Genomic DNA, 21,985 nt, shown 5'->3' with positions numbered 1-21,985 from the left:
TCAGCGGAACTTGAAGCGGTTTCCCCCCCCCAGTGGCATGGACCGGGCATATAACTCGCTTTGACCTGCCCTCTTCGCTATACTTCTCCATGCCCACCATGTTGTTTCCACCGTGTCTATTTCCATGTGTGGTCTCTTGTAAGGTTGGTATACTGCCGCATTTAGAGAGATAGGTGCCACTCTATCTATTTCTATGGCCACGTGAGGTTGGTATGGTGTTGGGTGGTGCCAGAGGTGTAGGTATTGTGCCTGTGTGCTATATGAGTAAAGTTCAAAGTCTGGAGCACCCAATCCACCCTGAGAAAACGGGAAGGTCAACAAGTTCCAAGATACTCTGGGTTGTCTGCCCACCCAGAACAGCTCAATGATGCTCGTACGGAGACGTTTAAAAAAATGAGCGTTCAGTGGCATCAGTATATTTACAAATAGATACAAGAGTTTAGGTAGTATCACCATTTTCGAGATAGCAATACGACCCGTCAGGGATAACGGGAGCAGTTTCCACCGCTATACCTTACTCTTAATCCAGTCAGTTAATTTCCCGTAATTGGCTAACCAAATTTGTTGAGTCGACCTGCTAATCCAAATACCCAGGTAGCGTACTTCGCCTTCCGCGCACTGTATAGGAAACTCTGTTTTGCATGCGGAAGTGTCATCTGTGAGTGATAGCATCGTGGATTTTGGTCAATTTATTTGGATCCCCGTTAACCCGCCAAATGGAACCATTTCCCTCATTATTACGTCAACATTATCTCTGGGATTCACTAAATAAATTGTCGTATCATCTGCATACATGGATATCAGTAGACCCCTAGATGTGAAACCTATACTCCATTGTGTATGATGTTGGCGGAGTCTAGCTGCCACTGGCTCAGTGGCAATTGCAAACAGCAATGGCGACAATGGGCAACCCTGCCTCATCCCTCTCATGATAACACATGGTTCCAATACCTGTCCGTTCACCCTCACTCTCGCCACTGGGGTATTATATATTATTTGCATTTGTTTGAAGAACATGGGGCTTAGTCCAATTCAGGTCAGCAGGGTAAAAAGGAACTTCCACTCCAGAGAGTCAAACGCTTTCGTAGCGTCCAATAATGCAGCCACTGTCTGAACATGAGGAGCCAAGTAATGCAAAAGTCCGAATATCGTTCGCAGATTATGAGCCGCCGATCGGCCTGGAATAAACCCGGATTGATCCGGCAACGCAATCTGCAGCAGCATCGGCTGCAATATGTTAGCCAATAATTTGGCATAAATCTTTGCATCCAGATTGATTAACGACAATGGTCGATATGAATCCGGTTTAGTGGGGTCTTCATCCGGTTTCAATAAAGTAATTATTGTGGCCTCCCTAAGGGTGGGGGGTAGAATATCCATGTCTATGGCCTCCAAGTATACCTGTAGTAAATGGGGAGCAAGGATATCGACGTATTCTTTGTAGAAGGCCGCAGTCAAAACGTCTGCTCCTGGGAATTTGTCTGCCTGCATGCCATTTATCACTTGATGAATATCGTCTAATGTAATTGGCATGTCCATATATTCACGGGCTCCCCTGTTAAACCATGCCAGCGCCACAGTGCCCGGGTAATCTGTTATGTCTGATTGGGTTGGGTATGTATGGGAGGTATACAATTGTTGGTAGAATTGGGACATTGTCTGAAGAATTTCACACGAAGTCCTGGCTACCTCACCACTTTCTGTTTTTATTTCAGTGATGTAATTAGATCCCCTCGGAGTCTGGAGCTGTCCGGCCAAAGTTTTCCTGGCTCTATCCCCCTCCCCATATCTTCTCGCTTGCATATACTTGTACATAAACGCCATTTCTCTCTCTAACTCTGTCTGAAAATTCGTCAATTTGTACCTAAGCTGGCCTTTAGTTGCAGGGGATGAATTTAATTGGAGCAATCGTTCCAGTTCCCCGATTTCGCATTCCAACCTGTGAAGAGTGTTACGTATGTCCCCTAGAACCCCTGTTTTGAGTGCTACGCAGGTGCCCCTGGTGACGACTTTGAAAGCTTCCCACAACACCCCAGGCGAATCCACCGACCCCTCATTCAATTGGAAGTATTCGATAATTTTTTCTCGTAATTCCTCTCGAAAAACCTGATCCAAGAGAGCACCTGTGGGAAAACGCCAGGTGGAAGTTTGCAGATACGGCAGTGGAATTTGCAATCTTATCTTATCTTATATTGTGAGTCAGAAAGGCTCGACTTGGAGGCGGGACCTTCTCTGCTGGTACGGTGAAATTGTGGAACGCCCTACCGCCCTCCATCTGGTCTGCAACTTCGGAATCCGGGATTAGAAAGCAATTAAAGACTTGGCTCTTTACCCAGTAAATCTAGCCTTTCTTTTTCTTCTCTTTGCTACTGTTTTCAGCTAGCTGCTCACATAGCGCCGGGACACCTCCAAGTGAGATAGCTGTTCGCGCTCTACAAGTATCAGTATTATTATTATTATTATTATCTGAGTGGGCACGTGATCAGAGAAGGTGCGTGAACAGTGTGTCGCCTCCGTCACCCAGGAGTGCAGATCTCTAGAGACTAGCCAGTAATCTAATCTAGACCATGCATTGCGGTGATGTGTCACACATGTACCTTTCCTGGCCGTCGGATGGAGTGTTCTCCAGGAGTCCACTAGATCAAGGTCTTCTATACTTCCTGTCAGCATTTCAGCTGCCTTCGGGTGGTGTTCACGAGACGCTCCCTGTCTATCTGCTGTAGGCGACAGTACCACATTGAAATCACCTCCCCACAAAATTGCTACGTCGCCCAGTGCTTGGATGTTCTGCCTTATAAGTTGGATGGTGCAGTTGAAAGTTGGTTTTCTAACCTAGGAAAGGGTAGGTAGGTAAGTATTTATTTGTTGATTACTTAAAATCATTACAATCAGCAAAGTACATATACAAAATAAAATTAGATTAAAAAAATACAGCTACTGTGTACATTTATATCCAAGCAAAAATCTACAACTAAGCCCTAACATAGTTTATTTAACTGCAAATGATCAGCATGCAAAAATAAAGTGCATTGTGCCAGCTGCTATAATTTACAGTATACAATACATTACTCTAAGAAAGACTTTAGAACAATGGGAACTGCGAAGGTAAAAAAAGCCCAATAAAATAACATTTAAGACAGCTTTAGCAATAAAGTGCAATTGTGCTAGTAAACTTTTAGCAGCAGAAACTAAAGGGCCTAGTGCTAGCAGCTAAAGTTGTCAGTTCAGTTCAGTTCATAAATCTTTATTCGAATTCCAAGAATTCATAAAAGCACAATCACAAAATGTACAATAATATTTCTAAATCCTTATAAAAATATCACACAATTGATTGGATACACCATAATAAACATCAAACAATTTAGCAAGGCTTCCATACAGAACTTTAAAATAGTCAGGGATTGTTCATCATCTTCCGGGCTCGGTGGTGATTCTCAGAAAAGTGCAAGTGCGAAAAACTATTTCTTCATTTTCTAAAGAAAGCAACATCTGATAAGATTGTTCCAAGGAAACAGGTCAATGGTTTTTTTTTAATGGGGTTAAAAGCCATTTCACATATTTTAAATAATATTTACAAAAAAGAGAAAGTGCAAATCAGTTTGTACGCTCACTCCATCACAGGGGCATGATGTATTTACGAGGTTTGGCTGATAGCCAAGGGGGAAACATAACAAAAATTTTGCAGTTCCTGCTCTCAACCGAAATAGGAGGCTTCTTTCCCAGTTAGTCATTGGCAAAGTAAGACATGTTGGTAGGGGATACCTATACAAGTCTTTGCACATGTAACTAAAAACGGAGGATTTCTTAGATTCCTTACTGATCCTTTCTGAGTTGTAAATTGTATAAAGTGCGCTTTTCAGGTCATTCTTGTGAAATGACTCTGCTCTGCTTGGGTCTAAAAAGAGACTGCCTTTACCAATGCTACATAGACTCTGATAGACCCCCGAGAGCCAAGGAATGTCCATTCCTCTCTCGCACTTAAGGCAATCGCTTATAATTTCTTGCGTTAAGGATGCAGATTTATTCCTCCAAACTGAGAGCTAAAATAGAGCAGGGCAAGCACTAATAAAATCACAAATAAAATTTAGGTTAAGTTCCCCATGGCATATATACTGGGCGGTGGAGATTGGAACACCCAGCAGCTTTCTGCAAAACCAATTTTCTTCCTGCTGGATGCAATGACTCTTTATCAACCCCCATATCTCAGCCCCATACGTGGCTACTAGAACGCATTGCAATTTAAAACATTTTAAAATAGCTGGAACAGCACCTGTTTTCTTCGGACGGGGGAGACTTAAAATAGAGTTGACGGCCTTTGAGAACTTGCTCGAGGAGTGGGCCAGATGACGAGTCCACGAGCCGTTCGCAGCAAAGACCATCCCTAAATAGCGGAAAGTACCAGTGGATGTTAGTCTGTCATTCCCTACAATATAGAATTAAGCTGGCGTTTCCCTGGTCCACATGACATGATAAAAGATTTTTTAAAGTTTACACGTAAATCCAGACCGTCCATGTACTCAACAAAGGTCTTAACCAAAGTACGCAAGGAACTTGGTGTGCGACCTATAAGGACCGCATCATCTGCGTACAGGAGTACCGGTAACGGTTTACCATTAAGTATCAAGATGCCTGGAGTTGACAATTTCAGGGAATTACGCAGCCCATTGATATAAATAATAAAAAGCAGGGGTGCTAAAACGCACCCCTGTATGACTCCCCTTCCTACCTTGATGGGTCCCGAGACCTCACCACCCATACCAATCCCGACTTGTGCTTTGAGATCTGTGTGCAAATATGCCATGAAATGTACCAAGGACTCATCCAAACCATAATCAAATAGAATAGACCAAAGCTTAGACCTATTGACTAAATCGAAAGCGGACGATAAGTCCATAAAGGCTAAATAAACTAGGGAAGATAGGGCAATGTTGTATTTACTGATAACCAAATTAAGATTTAGACATTGTTCAGTGGTTCCGACCATGCTTCGAAAGCCCAAGTGACATGACTCTAATATGCCACTTTCCTCTGTCCATTTTAAGACCCTATTGTATATAATTCGGCCCAAGATCTTTAATGTATTATCAAGCAAATAAATGGGTCTGTAGTTAATGGGTTCCGATCTATCGCCCTTTTTGGTAGATTGGGACGATGACACTCGTGGCCCAGGTGCTAGGCATAGGGGCTTGGGGTAAGTTATTAAAAACATTCAAGAGGAGTGGGGCCCAGAACTCTGGTTTCCATTTGATTAAATCTATAGGAAGCCCATCTGGGCCAGGGGCCTTATTACCAAGGCTCTGTGCAATTGCCTCTTCCACCTCTAGGAATGTGATGTGCAGGCAACACAGTTGACCCTGCACATAATGATCTAAACCGTGTGGCGGAGTGGCATAAATTTTGGAGAAGTGGTTCTCCCATGACTTGCTGGAAATAGTACAACTCACTGGTGTTATTTGCTGGCCCATATTGCGCAAATCCCTAACTGCGGACCAAAATATATTGGCCTTCTTTCCGCCAGCTGACTCTGATAATACTTCCCAGCGTTCACCAATTACAGTTTTATACCTCTTGCTTGCTTTTCTTACATCTACGCAACGCCTTGGTTTAGAGGTTAAAGCCTTGGGTAAGTTCCTATTGGCCTCTGAACATTTGTGATCAATAACCTTGGTTCTGTTTTGTCCTGAGTGAAAGGTACCGACAAGAGGGATTTGATCACTGAGCAAAGTTTGGTGAAATCTTCAATTACCCTTGAATGTAATCCTTCAGTTGATAGACATGAGGAGATTAGATGTGTATACCCCTCTGACAAAGTCTGAAGTAATTTACCGCTATCAACCCCCCTCCATTTCAATCTTAATTTATCTGTTGATGGAGTTAGATCTCTTGCTCCACAAAAGGTGGTGTACACAGGGCGCGTTGCTAATCTTAATACCACTTTGAGGGGATTATGGTACCCAAAATCTGTTACATGAACCTCAGCGGTCAGTAAGCAGTCTGCGAGGCAAGGAGAAACAAAAATAAAATCAATAATTGAAGAGCAATCCCTTCCTCTAAATGTGGGTGGCTGCTGGTTTGTGGAAGAATAGATAGATTCAATACCAGCAATATCCATTACATTAGTAAGGATATGCTCACTCAGAAAGGTATCTAATTCCAAGCTCCTTCGTATGGCGGAATCCACGTGGTGTGGATTCACACCATATGGTTTGATTGGAAGTTTGGCATTAAAATCCCCACCTACAAAGATCCCAATAGGCTCATCTGAGCCTTGCTGTCTGTCTAAATTGGAGAGATTACTAAAAAGCTCAATAAAGGTCCTATTTGGAACAGAATAAAAATCATTATTGTAGAAATTAATTAAATAAAAGGGGACTCATCTTTTATATTTCAATATTTGAATATTGGGTCTGTTGGTGGGTATGACCTTAATACTCCCTCCGAATACTATACTAATCACAATAAACAAACCCCCAGGTGCGCGGCCAAAATCGGGCTTAGGTGCAGGTAAGCTAAAGCAATGGAACTCTTCTATATGTAAATCATGTGTGGCCCATGTTTCCTGAAACATTATGACATCTTGATCAGATATCATATGCAGCCAGTTTGCGTCAGCTAACCTTGATTCAAGACCTGCAACATTCCAACTCAGGACGTTAAGGTCGGTGTGAATTTTACTTCTTTTAAGCGTTTGGACACTATTAGATATGTCAATGCAAACAGTTGGTGCGGGTACTATATCACCCTCTATCTGTAATTGATGGTCAGTTGATGCAGGTAACTGCGTGTCCTTTACTTCCTGAACATCTAACTGCTTCATCAGAGTGGGTAATCGGGAGCCTGATGTATCCTCTAGTATATTTCACACACATTCATTGACATTAACCAACCTATGTAATTGTCAGTCCTGTGCATCCAAACCTGACAGGGCCTGAAACCTATTACCGTCGTGCAGGGAAGGTTGTACATTAATAATACTAGGAAGTTGAGGTCTATAAAAAAGCCCAGCGGTAATGTACTAATACTAGTGCCTGGCAATACAGTTTGCACCTGAATGCCTAATATTCGTCTGACCATTTGGAGTTTACGAAAATTAATTACAATGCAATCGCCACCAATACTCTTAGATGAGTGGCCAACCCACTCTACTCGTCTCACCATAAGAAGTTCGTACATGTCTGAAGCGTGGAATCTTTTATGCTTCACCAACCAGTCAACACATTTATTGCGTAACTCTCCCCAAGACTCCCTCTGGTCCTTAGTAAGATGTGGGACTCCAGCTAAGACCAGTACATATGGACAGGAACGCGGGGTAGATTTAAAATATCTGCATTAGCTCTTGTGTGGTTGTCTCCTGTATAGCTAGGGACAATTGTACCTCTACTTAGATTAGGTGCATTTGAGCCTGCAATTGTACCAGGTAACGAGCGCCTGAGGAGGCTATCGCTACCTGGGTTGGTATCACTGATTCTTGGTATATCTTGAGCCAGACTTACAACAGGGTGGGATTGAGGAGGATGGGGATTAATATAATCACCACGTGCACTACAAGATTTGGCTAATGTGACATCCTTATTCACCAAAGGTGGGTGTGTCATATCCGGCCTGGAGATTGTAGAGTTTGGTGCTAACAAACCACCCCTCCCCCCGTTACCAGTGGAACAATACACTTTAGGGCCACCGTAATTCTCCATATTAGAGTCAGTTCTGTTAAGTCTTTCCCAAAGTAATTCAAAGTTCTTATTAATCTCCTCTTTGAGTTGAGATAAGGCAGAATCTAAAATTTTCTCCACCGCATTTACTATCAAAGTTTCCACATTAAAGCTGGTCTCCCTTCCGGCCACATCTTGGTTAGAAATTACATCAGTCTGTGTGCCCCTGGAATCCAAGACCAAGTCTGAGTTGGCATCCTCATTTAAGGTAATAACTGTAGAGTTTGCTGGATCATTAAGAGCGGGGCGCTTAGCTTTTAAAATTTCCCGAGTGCACTCTACTCTCTTCCTTTTGCTTACTGATGCTCTTGTTTTAGAGCTCCCGCTGCTTTTGGCCGCCTGCGCCCTAGTATTAATACGGGGCGCACCAATTGCTGTGGTAATGGGAGCGCCAACCTCCAAGGCTTCCTGGGGACTAACAATAACGATCTTCTCGGATACCTGGGGTATACATACAGAGTCCAAATCGTGTGGTGGCAAACAGGGCTGTAACAAAGCCGGATCCAGTGACAAGCGGCGTTCAGCAATCTGAATTACTTGAGTTATCAAAGATTCTTCCCTCAAAAGGAAGGAATCCATAGTACCCACAGCTCCTTTTTTCTTACTCATGTTGGAAGAGATAAATCAGTGTACCGGCCCAACCCACTAGATGGAGATACAAGGGGAGATTGAAAATAATAATAAGTCACCAGTAAACAAATAAAACCTTAACAGTACCTTATTATTCCTTTCAAATAGGAGCAGATGTCATGGGGGTGGCCCAGCTCGGCCTCCGACGGGCGCAGACGGGCACGCCCGTGCGCGTCCCAAGCCGCGGGAGCCCACGCGAGTTCTTGCAGTGCCTCCTGGCGCTGGCGCGCTGTGCACATGGCAAGTGGGTCCAGGTAGGACCAGTGGCGTGTGGCGGCAAGTAAGACGGGCTAAAGTTGTCACTATACCCAAAAACTTTAGAATAGTGAAAGATACATAAATAACAATCAACCATAATACAATTGCATTAGGAACGACGTTAGCAATAAAGTGAATTTGTAGTAATAGACTTTAGCAACAAAAATAAACTGCTTAGTGCTGGCAACTTTGATTTACAATATACCATACATCAGTCTAAAAGGTACTTTATAACAATGTAAACAGAGACAAGGAAGTAGAAGTCGTAATAGAATACAATTGTTCAAACCTCGGAGATCGTGTGTGTTTCTGCTAAGCAGACTTTAACTGTTTTAATTTAAAGGATGCCAGCACTATCCCTAAAACCATTTAATAGCAATATAACAAACAGCAACAGTACACTTGGGCTATCAAACCCTAACAACTACGGTTTAAAGACCGTGCATAACCCAAGAAATACATTGGGGCATTTTAAATAATTTTCGTATCGCGAATACCTTTACTTCAATTGTCAATATTACAAAGTTTCTTTTCAGCTATAAAAGTAAACTTAACAAATCGGGAAATAAGACGGGTGCTGGCTCCATTTAGACATAAGATGATGGCATTTCTTCAAGATCTTACCCCCAATTCAATAAAAATAGACTTCAATATAGTTTTCCGCTCTTCTAACAATTTGGGGCATAAAGTTACTATATGCACTAAGTTTTCCTCACAAGAACCACATAACCTACCCAATTTAGAGGGCCACTTCAATTCAAAACAAGATTTATTCGGTTGGAACAAACAACCATAAAAGCGCAGTATATAACATGTGACAGTTAAAAATTAATAAAATCGACATACGTGATAAAAAGACATACAGCTAATTATGTTTCGATATGTGTCATACATTGCATTGGTTCTCTTAGTGTACATTGTAAGCAACTTTACATAATTAAGGTTGATAAGAACACCAGGGCTTCACAAAGAGCAGTTTAAAATGCACAAATTGTATCATAACTCCAGATGTAAACAATAAACACATAGCGGCGTAACATGATTATAAAAACAGAGTATAGTTTAAAGTGGGCCACTTGTTTTCCCATTTTGGTATTCCAGATTTAGTCGGATATCTCCCGAACCGTAGTAGCATACATTTGTTCTTAATTAAGGGTTTGAAATGTAACAGCAAATATGGTTGGGGAGCCAGTTTACCAAAGGAATTTGCAATTGTCCATAAGTGTTTTTTTTTCCTAATTTCATCTTTATCTATTATACTCGACAATAAAATAGCTGATTGGTTAATTGATTTTTTATAAACCACTTTACTCTTAATTTCGTCTTCTAAATTTGAACAATCAAAATTATGTTGACACTCATTTAAGTATGTTTGCCAACTACTCGCGTATTCACTTCTCATCATCTCATGCCAACACTGATTTTCAAGAGAACCCTCTTCAGCACGAGACAATGACAATAAGGTTTTTAAAAATATAGATTGTCGTGCCAATATTTGTCTTTTTAGACCAAATTCTAGTCTTATATTGGCAGGGCTAATATATCTAGGAATCCTAAAAACTGATTTATATGTCCGTATTTCAATATCGTCATGAATTTTCGCATCCTTGCCGCGGAAAATAATGGAACCGTAATCCAAGGATGGAATTAACTTTGCTTTCATAACCTTCAACAGGTGATCGTAATTTGGGCATGATAGCTTGTCTCTCAATTTTCTAAAAGCAAATTATAGTGATGTTCCCTTAGCTTCAAGGTTATGAACATGCTGCCTAAACGACATACTATCGTCAAATGTGATTCCTAAATATCTGTATGATTTTACACATTCAATGACCAAACCATTGATATTCCATTCTTTCATTCTTTCATTCCTAATTTTGTTTTTCCCACGATCATTATTTTTGTCTTTTTTGTATTTATTTTTAGACCATTTTGAGAGACATATTGGTTAAAAGAATCTATTAATCTTTTTAATCCTATAAAAGATTGGCTTAATAAAATGGTGTTGTCTGCATATTGTAGATATTTAATCTCTTTGCCTAAAATAGCAAGAGAATGGGCATTAACATGATTAAAATGAACTGGGAGACCAGACATAAAAAGATTAAAAAGACAAGGGGCCAAGACACAACCTTGTTTCAGTCCAATAGTGGTCTCAAGGCAAGGAGTTGTGTGTCTTCCATCACCAACTTTGGTCTATACCCATGTATTGGAGTATAATAATTTAATCATCTTTAGTAAGGTGTTAGATATGCCCCAATTAGTTTACTTTGACCATAATACATTTTGCGGTACAGAATCAAAGGCGGCTTTTAAATCAATGAAACAAATATACAACTTTTGTTTCCTATATTTGGCCCTATCGCCCAATAATGTCAATAAAATCAAATTTGTGTTAGCCGATTCTCCCTTTCTAAAACCAGTTTGTAAATTTGGGATCAAATCCTTTCTCAGGGCCCATGCTTCCAGTTCTTCCAAAAGACAACTAGCGAATATTTTAGCCTCCTCATCCGTTAAGGCAATTAAACGATAATTTGCGGGATTGTCTTGGGGACCACTTTTGTAAATTGGTTGGATGATACTTCCCTGCCATGATTCGGGAATAGAACCCATTTTAAGCACATCGTTAGATAAAAGTGTTAATACCTCTGGCCAATGTTTTAGATTTGCTTTAAGAACTATGTTTGAGATTCCATTCGGGCCGGGGGCTCCATTTGATCTAATATTATTTATTACTTTTCTAACTTTCTCTACCGACCTTGGCTCTTTATCAAATAAACTTAATGGACACTGAAGTCTGACCCGCCATCTTTTATTTTTTCTTGTGAGACATGATGGGCAGAATCAAATTTATTAGAATCAAACTGTGGGCCCGGAGGAACAGATTTAAGGTTATGGAAAAAATGTACCCAGCTTAATTCTTCAATATTGGCACTATTGCCTCTGTGATTACCAAGTTCAAGGTTATTGATAATACCCCAGAATAATATTGAATCCTTAGTTTTACATGAAAAATGTAATTTAGACCAAATTCCTTCATAATGCGCTTGTTTAGCCTTCCGTATTTCGTTCTTGTATCCATTTTTCAATTGTTTAATTTAGTGGGATACATCAAAATTAGATGTTCCTTTCGCTTTTCTACACAATGCTCTTGTTGCTCTATTAAGACTTCTTTTAAGGAAGAGTAACCGATTTGAAAACCACCCTGGTTTATTTGAAGTCAAAGTTACACCTTTTGATATTTTAGAATTAGGAAAATTAGCCAAAAGAGCAGAACACAAACAATGCCAGAGAGCAACCACAGATTTTCCTTTAGAAATTGCATATTGAACATTTAAAATTAAACGGGAAAGGACTTCCAATATCTCCTTTTCGTTCTCTCATTCAATATTAACCTTTTACGGTTAAATTGAATAGGAGCAGTTTTAATTATTCTTGTTTCCAGTAAGTAATCAAAAGAAAAAGCGAAGGAAATAACTTGTAGATTATGATCACTCTCTATCCTTGGTAATACATGATAACTTTGAAGCGAATTTAAAAGTTTTCTGAAATTATGGAGTAATCAATAATAGAGGGATTACACGTTTTGTTGAATGTCGGTGTGTAATCCTCGTCTTGCAATATTTTAAGATTACATTTATAAACTGTGAATTAATCCACTGGGATAAAATTTTCGAATGTATATTCAGCTTTTTGCGAGTAAAAAGGCGCATGTTAAAATCACCGGAAATGATATCAATGAATCTAAATGGTCATAATATAACAATTTTACTATTTCCTATAAGCTTGATAGTTGAGTTGATTTAACCTTATGTTTTGAACTTATATAAGCATTTAAAAAGATAATAGATTGCTTGGAAAATAATTTAATACACTGTAGCCATTTTACCTGAAAATCAATCTCAAAATGTTTAACATCCAAGTTCACAGAAACATAAATAGAGAGGCCGCCAGTGGGACGACCAGTAAAGGCCTTTCGTATAGCTACATTTGAATATTCAAAATAACCGAGAAGGGGTTCACAGAACATATTCCAAGTTTCCTGGAGCATTAATATGTCGAAGGTTTTAAGAAAACTTATTACATCTAGATCTTCAAGAAGTGATTTAATGCAGTTTGTGTTCCAAGAACAGATTTTAAAAGGTTTTAATCCTTTATCATGAGAATTTGGGCATCAATCATTGTTCACAAGATTTCCATTTGCCAATGTGGACGGGAGCCAACTTCAATCTTCGACCGGATTAGTTTCTTTCTTTGACTCTTCACATATTCGAAGCCCTGATTTACAGCTCCTGATCTTAATACCAAACGACAAATTCAACTTTGTTGATGGACCAGAGGCACCTTCCAAAACTCTAACATGTGATCCCGGACCAGTTTTTTTGCCCACTGATCTTTGAGTCCGGGCTGCAAGAAAACCTACTCGGAATCAACAAAGTCGGGTATTGAGACCCATAAGTTCTCCAAACTTTGATGCCCCATTTCTCAAATTGATTATTGTTAGTGATTATTTTCTTGACAGTTTCATCACTTTGCCAAGTTGTTACAGTTATTTCATTATAGAAGTTATTACAATCTTTCTTAAACTCTACTGATTCCAAATCAACTGATGTTACATCCTTCAAATCTGCAATTGCGTTCAATAATTTCAGAATATTTCCACGGTTCAAAATATCATAAGGGCCTCTTGTAGTATACTGAGGGCAAAAGGCTACTTTCTTCAGGTCATACGAGTAATCTGTAACCTCTATTTCCTCCCTATAACAAATTAGATCCTTCTTCCCAATGATAGGAGCCGAAACTGGGACTACTGATTGTCTTAATACAAGGACTTCTGATGTCTTTTGGTCATGGATAAGTGGTTGCTCAATATAAATCTCGTTATGACTTTGATGACAGACAGTGTGAGTTTGATGGGGCAGAAGTTTTAGACCATATACTGTCATTGGGCACATCAGGGGTTGGAATGTCAATGGTTTGTCTATTTTGGTTAACCTTTAGGTTGATTGCAGGTGTTTCCGCAGATCTAAAAATCGGAAATAGGACTTTCGTATCGGGCTCTTTAGGATCATTGAGTTCTTTGGTTACAACCTCCTTGAGGGTTTTTTTCCCTGTGATGTTTTATGGTGGGTTTTCCTTAACCTTTTTCTTGCCTGTTTGGACAGGATCTCAGAGTTTGTAATAGCACTTGATGCTTGATTTACTTCAGAACAAATGTTTTTCACCTCAACCACTACCAAATGATCCTTAGATTCAGTGCTTTTGAGCCTATCTTGAGATATCACAGACATTTTCAGATTGATGGCATCATTTACGAGTTGGTCATTCATATCGGCAATTTTACTATTTCCTCTACTCACTTTTTCTTGTGAATTTACTGACTTTTCTATGGTAGTCAATCCCGATTGGACTGGATATTTTGAATAATTTGTTGCCACGGGTAAATTAATTTTATCTTCATTGGTAATTATTTTACCTTGGGCTATTCTACCTGACATCAGTTTTACTTCCTGTACCATAGAACTAACGATTGACGGTAAATCTGAAATTTTGTCAATCAGTTGTGCACAAGTACAACTATTAATTGGTTCTCTTTATTCGATTGGACTTTAGTTATCAAATTAGTCAATTGGAGAAGTTCTGCATCGATCCCTACTACGTGGGTAGCCAATGTTTTTTAAAATATTTTCTTGGATCTTTAATGTATCTGAATGAAAGCTAAGAGCATTTGTGATCGAATCCATTGTGTGGAGTAAACACTCCCATATTCCATGGTCTCGGGGCTAGAAGGGTTGTTTTCTATGTCACCAGATCTAGCTTGGTAATTCCCATCAAATTTTGTTATTAAAGATAAGTTCACTGAATTGAACTGATTGTTTGGCACTATTTGTGTGGATTTACTTTGCTCATTTGGAATGGGAACTTTCTCCGCACTGGCAGTACCGGGTACCAGTAATGATTTATTATTGGTAAAGCTGTTCTCCAGGATTATACTTGACTGATCCGGATTAAAAAGCCTTACATTACCAACTTTATCAGTTAGGCCATTTGGACTAGATGATAATTCAGCTATCACTGGTATCAATATTTGACTCCCCCTCTTACTTTCTGTCTCATCAGCGACATAGCCTAACATGAAGACCTCATCGCTTACGTTCTGGTCCAGACCTGAGAAGATGTTGATCACTGAGCCGATCTCTCTTTGACTACAAACCAGCGATTTAAAAATCTCCTCCCGTCTAGTTGCTAAAGATTCATCAGCCATAGATACCACAACGGACTGTATAGCGGAGTCTTGCAAATGAATTTGGGCTTTTGTCTGTAACTGACCAGACGATGTTAGCATTGATTTGGGGGTTGGCGGCACTTCAAACTTTTCTACGCCTGAATTTTTGATCTTAACTTGAAGCTTACCTCCATCGTTTAACTCCTCTATTTCTGAGGACAACTTAGATTGTAATATTGCATACGGACAGACTCTCTTTACACTTGTTGACGATGAGGGTGATGAAGGTGATAAGCGGCCATTGTCAGTCTCATTATTTTTGGTTTTTTGTGGTTTTTGGTACTGTTTTTTGGTGATGCTTAAAAAAACTCTTAATAGATGGCTGATTAACGTGAACTTGATTTTTATAGCCTTGACCAAAATTTATAGGGGTAACTGCCATTTTAGCTGGATCATTCGTGGGGGCTTCTTTTAACGTACACTCCTTTGTAGTGACACAAACATCAATGCTTTCCTCGCTCTTATGACATTGCTTCGATTAAGGTTTAGGCTGCACCCCTCGCTGACAGCCGGATCTTACAGTCTACAGGCTAGATCAAGGGTTAGAAGATTTGAAGATTAAATATGCTTATATTTAAACCCCCTACGCTGCTTCCTGGTATCGATGAACGATGAAAGATGATGATGATAAACAATTTTTACAGCTCTACTCGCAAAGACACGCCTTGCAGTTCCTAGCCAAGATTCTAGCTCCAATTCTGGCTGTGGTGGTGGCTCACACAGTTTCAGCTGCTCCTCAGGTTTCCACTGAAGATTTTTCCATTCAGCAAACCTGAAAAGTCTAGTAGACTGGCAGTCTTTGCAGTTTAACAGCTGTTTTCATCAAACTGGAGGAATCAGCAACTATGCTTGGCTCACCTATATCTCGTCAGTTTGTCAGATATCCGTAGTAGCGGTAGAGGTAATGAAGGCAATGAAGGCAGCTTGGCGACTTGGCAGTGGGGGCTGTGCTGTAATCATCAAGCACGCCTCACACTGCTCACGGCTCTCGTACTCTCCTGCCGCGACCTCGTCCTAACCTCGCCTCTCCTCGCCTCGCTTCACCCATCCCGCTTCACCCCCCTGGCATTCACTGCGCTCGCTGCTTTCGCCGCTATCGCCGCCCGCTCTCTGCAGCGGCTCTCAGCAAAGGCACAGGCACAAGCGGCAGGCACAGGCAGCGGCACAGGTTGCGGCCCAGACGGGTGGTGGCACAGGCGGCTCTCAGTGTGGAGGGGCTCAGGAGCTCAAAAGCAAGCAGAGAGCGATGGCAACGATAAACAGCAGAACACCACTCTTTTCCCAGACTCCTCCTCCTCCTAGGAAAGGGAATTCTGGGATATATCTTGAAGCCAATTATAACTGTTGTAGTCTGTTTTATCATCTTCGTAGGTATGTTAAGTGCATACAAATGGCACAAAGAGAGGCAAGTGGAGAACTCCTTGAGAGAGAAAGAGAGAGAGAGAGAGAGAGAGAGAGAGAGAGAGAGAGAGAGAGAGAGAGAGAGAGAGAGAGAGAGAAGAGAGAGAGAGAGAAAGATAGAGAGAAGGGTGGAAAGACTACAGGGCAGTCATTATGAGAATTTGAAGCGATTGGAGGAGTTCAGACAGAAGAGACTAGCTATGACATCTGTTTAGATCAGTGTACTCTACATGGATTTTGGAGTGTTAAATCTCATTTTACTAGTAAGGGTGCATCTTAATCACATGTTTAGAGCGCACCCGCATATAATCCTTGTTGTAATAACATGAAGTGTTAGAATTTTAAAATGTTTTATTCTGAAACGTGAAGTGTTTAGGCCATTGAAAAGTAACATGGAAAATTAACGTGGAAAGTGAATGTAACCAGCAGAAAACATTGACGTGAAGAACTGGTGTTGTGCAATTGACAATAATTCATATATTAAATGTGTCTATTAACTTTGTGCAATTGACAATTATTCACGTACTAAATGTGTCTATTAACTGTGTCGTATTAAATGTAGGTAAATGTACTAACTGAAGCTGCCTTGTGTTGCATGCTAATTCATAAAGCTAGTATTTTTGCCTTCTAATGTTAGCTTAATTTTGTATGCCGGAAATGCAGTTCCCTGGAAACTCTTGCTTTATAATGAACAGTTTGAATTTCATGTGTGCTGCGAAACTTGTTCTTTCTCACATTTTGTGCTGCAGGTGAAAGATGCATTCTTGTTAGCTAGAATAATGTCTTTATTTTACTTGTCAGGAAAGAAGAGAAGTTACAATCTTGTGCCTTGAGTCGATAAAAGAAGGTCATTATGTTTCACACAACAGAAGGCTTGGGAACCAAGGACAAATTGTTGCATGGAAAGAACACCATTGTCCCATGCAAATACACCTTTAGGACTGTACTCAGAGCAGATGGTGTGATTCACAATAAATCTTGGGAAAGTTATCTACGAATAATGGGATGATGGTAGTAGAGAACGTGTCCACTTTTTCTGCCTTCGGAGAGAGAGAGCTTCTGAGAGCAAGCTCTTTCTCTGTAGCTTATGCTACTTGACCTGGGCCAGACTGGCTACTGGGCAGTTTGGAATGCTGCTGAGCAGGGGGCTGATTTCGTTCATGGAGACCTGCGTGTGCTAAACGAAATTTGTTTTGCGTTAATTATTTCGAAGCACACGCAGGTCTCCATGAACGAAATCAGCCCCCACCACAGTGAAATCAGCCCCCAGCTCGGCAGCATTCCAAACTGCCCGGTAGTCATTTCGGCCCTGTACTTGACCCATTAACTGTGGAGCGACTTCTTAAGAAGACTCCACGTACTGACACCTTTTACCTTCCTTCCTGATGATGCTTAAGTAGGGACGCCACTTTAGTGTTAATGTAGGGATAGATTGATGCTGTTTATTCATCAACCCTCGATGCAGGGAAATTTGGACTCATGCTTTCTGATCCTCTGCATTCTGCTTCTTGAATTGACTGTATTCTTTATGCTAGAACAACTCAATTGGATACGCAGATTCGGCTTTATACTAATTCTGATGTATTTTTACACTCTCGTCTTGAGGTGTCTTTATGTTCAGTTGTTTTTGGCTTTGTAATAAATCAACTAATCCTTCTTAGTTGTCTGTGCTTACTATGTGTCCAAAGGACTCTTAATTAGTTGATTGGCTTTCTAACAATGTTTCTCCCCTATACGTTTCCATGCTGCTAAAAAGAACCATCGGATTGTGTCTCTAGAGCAGGTCCAGAACTTATGCGCACGGCCATTTCAAGTCTATAGTCCTCAATGGGGCCCAGGCTTTTGTATAAGTAATGGCAACAGCAAAGGATATTTACCTGATACATTGCAGATTCACCCCCACGATAAAAACTGTTCTCAGCTGGTGTCCCTCATCTATGCTTTTCTTCCATCCTAAAACAGCATGTATATTAAATGTGTAATTAGAATCGACCATCTTTCAGTGAATAAGCCATATGCTTTTTCCTGTCCACTGAAATGCAGGCAGACACTCTACTTGCCTTTTCTATTGATTGTTAGTCTAAAATGGAAAGACTTTAAGTATGAGAGAAACATAAAGATTCCATAAGTAGAGCCAGCCTATTTAGCGCGCTTTTCGTTTGATGTATTCCTTTTCTAATTCCTAACCACTCACGAGGTGTTGCCATGTATAGGGTTATAGCTAGCCCATAACTAAATTGTTTTAATATTGTCCTTGCTACGTAAGTCAATATCCCTTGCATTTATGTTGCTGATGCACCACAGATCAGTTAGCTGAAACATGTTAAATGAACTCTATGTTGTCACGTAAAACTTACAACAAAATAAAGACCTCAAGAATAAAAATGTTAAGGTAAGTAGCCCAGCAGTTAACACGTATTCCTCCTCTGCTCTGCTCCAGAAAGAAGTTGAAGTATCTTGCCTACTAAATTTAAGGAAATTTCTAGATCATTTTTGTCCTATTGGTTTCTATGCAAAATGTTCCCTCCTGTCAGGTTAAACCTTAATCTATTTACACAATCATGAATCATTTCCCAATGTGTACTGCACTACATTGCTTTTAGCGAGCTTTGTTCTATGTGCATTCTGAGATGCATAATACATTTTTATGACTAATTAATTGAACCACTTGTGATCAGGCACAACCATGCTATTACAGTCAGACAATATTACAATTTGTTATTATGCCCAACAAATAAAATCATGCAGTTATTTCTTGTTGTTTGTCTCCATTGAATATGTGTGAGATTAGGCATTGTTATTAGTAAAAGAGGCCCACAAACTTAACTTATTTTCGGAACTTTGAATCTCACCACACCATGCCATTATTTTGATCAGCAGCCTATGAGGTGAAAGTATTGTTTGTAAATTGCTATTAGTTTTATTTAATATAATGGCAATGATTTGTGTTTTGAGTGTCTGTAGATGTGCATTGTTCATAGCTTCAAAGAGGTAGATAGGCTGACCGAAGGGCTGCACATATAAACTAGCATTAACAGAGCCAATCGGTCTGGTATTGTCCGCCAGCCTTTTGGATTCGTCAATGCTTGTTTTGAATTTTCATAATCTTGCAAAATGTTATTGTTGGAGAAGTTTCCGGGCCCTCACCAATCTAAAAATAAAACACTGATTAAAGGCAAAAATGTTTTGTTTTTCAAAAGCACACATTTAAGAGCTCTGCTTTGTGGGGATATGCTCCTTGTGAAAGGGCAGAATATTGTCAGTTGCATTGAAGTTAGCCTATGACTGCAGAGGGCGGAACCATCCGATGCTGTATGCTGTGGTAGATGGAAGATAAATGTGCTTGACACGATAACCAATGAATGAGTAGTGCTGGTTGAAAGCCATTACGAATAAGTAAAACAAATGATTTTAGTAACCTCAAAGGTCTTGGCTAACATCAGGTCTAATAAAAAAGGCACATCAATTTACATTTAAAGGAGAAACTCTATATTTGTATTCTTTCATCAATCCTGTTCTTTTTTAAAAATGGGTATATAAAACCCAGCATTCTCACATGAACATTGTCAAACAGAAGTGAAAAAGTTGCAACCAAGTTTCTAAGTTCTGCACAACTTTCTGTGAAAAAACACTGTACGAATAAATTAAGAGCAAAATTTCCTTTAAAAAATGCATTTTGCTTGCACGAGAACAAGCATACCTCATCAATGATGAAGCTCAACTACATCACCCTAATGATGGGGGGAAATATCTGGTGTCACCTCCAGGCCAGAATCATCTTCAAGGCTAGGTTATCACCCGAAAGTTCCTCAGAAAAAAATATCTGGCAAAGAAACTAACTACTGCTGGGGATTGTGGCACACCAGGAGCCAGGTCACCACCAGACTGGAAACCAAAGGAAACAAGAGGGAAAAAACAGAACACAGGCCTTCCCCATGTATATGCACTGAGAAAATAGGGCAATATACCCATCAACGTCAGAACTGCAGCACCTCTCCTGCAATTCAGGAAGAAAGTGAAGACCAATTTATCCAAAGAAGCATTTTTCCCTCAACACACTAGAGTGTGCACTGCCACACCGATGTATGTTTTCTTCTCTGGAGTCTCACCCGTGTTCAGTTGCTTCCTGCTTGGTTCGGGCTATACCAGTAACAGTACTTATATGCATATGTGTTGCGACAAAATCAGGGATAACTGTTATGTTATGTTAAATGCTTTTATATCGCGCAATAGCTACTCCAGAGAGTGTCCCAGCGCGGATCAAAGGGGAGTCTCTAACATAAATGGAGGACAGAAACCTACAAAACTTACATTTGATCCTAATGTGTTTCAGAATGTAGAAGAAAGCTCGTAAGCAAAACTATAGGGCACAAAAACCACAAACTATCAGTTCATTCAACATGAAAACTCCAACCAACGAGAGACTCTCCACACAACACAATAACGAGAACATATCATCAAAGATGGCTCAGATTCTGGCCTGTAATGGGAGCTAGAGGCGGGATGCAGGGCTTGCAGACTTATGCAGCCCCTGGGTTGCAAGCCCCGCTCCCACCCACACACCACCACTTTTCTGGGAGCTTCCATTCAGCCCAAGGCCTATGAACATGAGTAAGCCATTAGAATGTCAGGGGTCTCTTCTGCAGTGGGGGGGCATCATTTTGAATTATGCCACTGATGGGAGCCCTCGGCCTCCTGAGATGAGACACGCCCTGACAGCCATGGGAGGCCATACTAACTCAGCCTGGGCACTATACAAATAATAAAACAATATAACATAAATCAGAAGATTGAATGCAGTTACATAACGACGATAAGCCAACGGAATAATCAAACATCATAAATTATGAGGTTATGAATTAAGATTCATAATAATCAGTCATGACTGACCGCATATTTTTTAGCAATGCAAATGTTTTAGCAATGCAAACTGGGCTTTCTGAAGAGAGTACCAGCCGCACTCCTACCAACACTGACGTGGGGTGTCAGTAGAGCTTACTTTAATGTAGATGTCCTTCGAGCCGTGCGTAGATGCTAGTAAGGCAAGTAGCACCGACAGTGTAATGTAGTTCATTGCCGACATTCTCCCTGACGCCCACTTTCAGTGAATACCCTTTATGTCCTCGGTGCGGACCTCGTCGACGTTGTACGTAGTCTCTGTGTTCAGCCGTCGCCTCGTGCCTGGCTGGAGTCGCGAGCCTCGCCTCGTGCTTGACTGGAGTGAGTCTCGTGCTTGGAGTTTCTTGTATCGCGCGCTCCTCCTCTTGAAGGCAGCTCTGTGCTTCCAATAAATTCGGAGGCGAGCGGTTATACCCAGGAGGTTCTTACTTGGTAATGTATTAATCGGTACACTGACATAGGCAACATAGAGCAATCTCCTAAACAAATGGACATGGGTGTCATCGCCACCCGTATCAGTGCAGTATCTGCTGGGCGGGAATACTCGTTCCTCGATCCTTATCACTGGCGTGCCCGGAAGTACGACGAGTGACTGTCTCCAACAGGATACCTACGAGGCGAACAGCTGCCTGTCAAGACCGGCACAATAATGAGATGATTGTATTATGTGAATGATAGCAGATGCAGCACCCGAAACATACGGGGTGGAAACAAGCACTGGCAAAGCCAAATAGGTCTGGCGAGGGCTTTGTCAATCCTTGTTTTGTTTTGTCATGGTTTTTGCTAAACTTTCCTTTTGCGG

The 21,985-nt window shown here is 40.7% G+C and overlaps 1 protein-coding gene across 1 annotated transcript in view; it reads right to left on the bottom strand.

Moving 5' to 3' along the window:
- Positions 1–21,393, bottom strand: part of LOC144753325 (guanylate cyclase activator 2B-like) — a 141,258-nt gene extending 119,865 nt beyond the window's left edge. The window contains exon 1 of the mRNA XM_078641061.1: positions 21,284–21,393. Within this exon, the coding sequence (XP_078497187.1) occupies positions 21,284–21,367 (84 nt within the window). The 5' untranslated portion in view covers positions 21,368–21,393. The remainder of the gene's footprint in view (positions 1–21,283) is intronic.
- Between the last annotated feature and the right edge of the window lie 592 nt (positions 21,394–21,985).

Source organism: Lissotriton helveticus, chromosome 5_1, assembly GCF_964261635.1.
Source record: "Lissotriton helveticus chromosome 5_1, aLisHel1.1, whole genome shotgun sequence".
Classification (NCBI taxonomy): Eukaryota; Metazoa; Chordata; class Amphibia; order Caudata; family Salamandridae; genus Lissotriton; species Lissotriton helveticus.
Note: the sequence above shows the minus strand (reverse complement) of the source record. Positions and strands in the feature narration are given on the sequence as shown.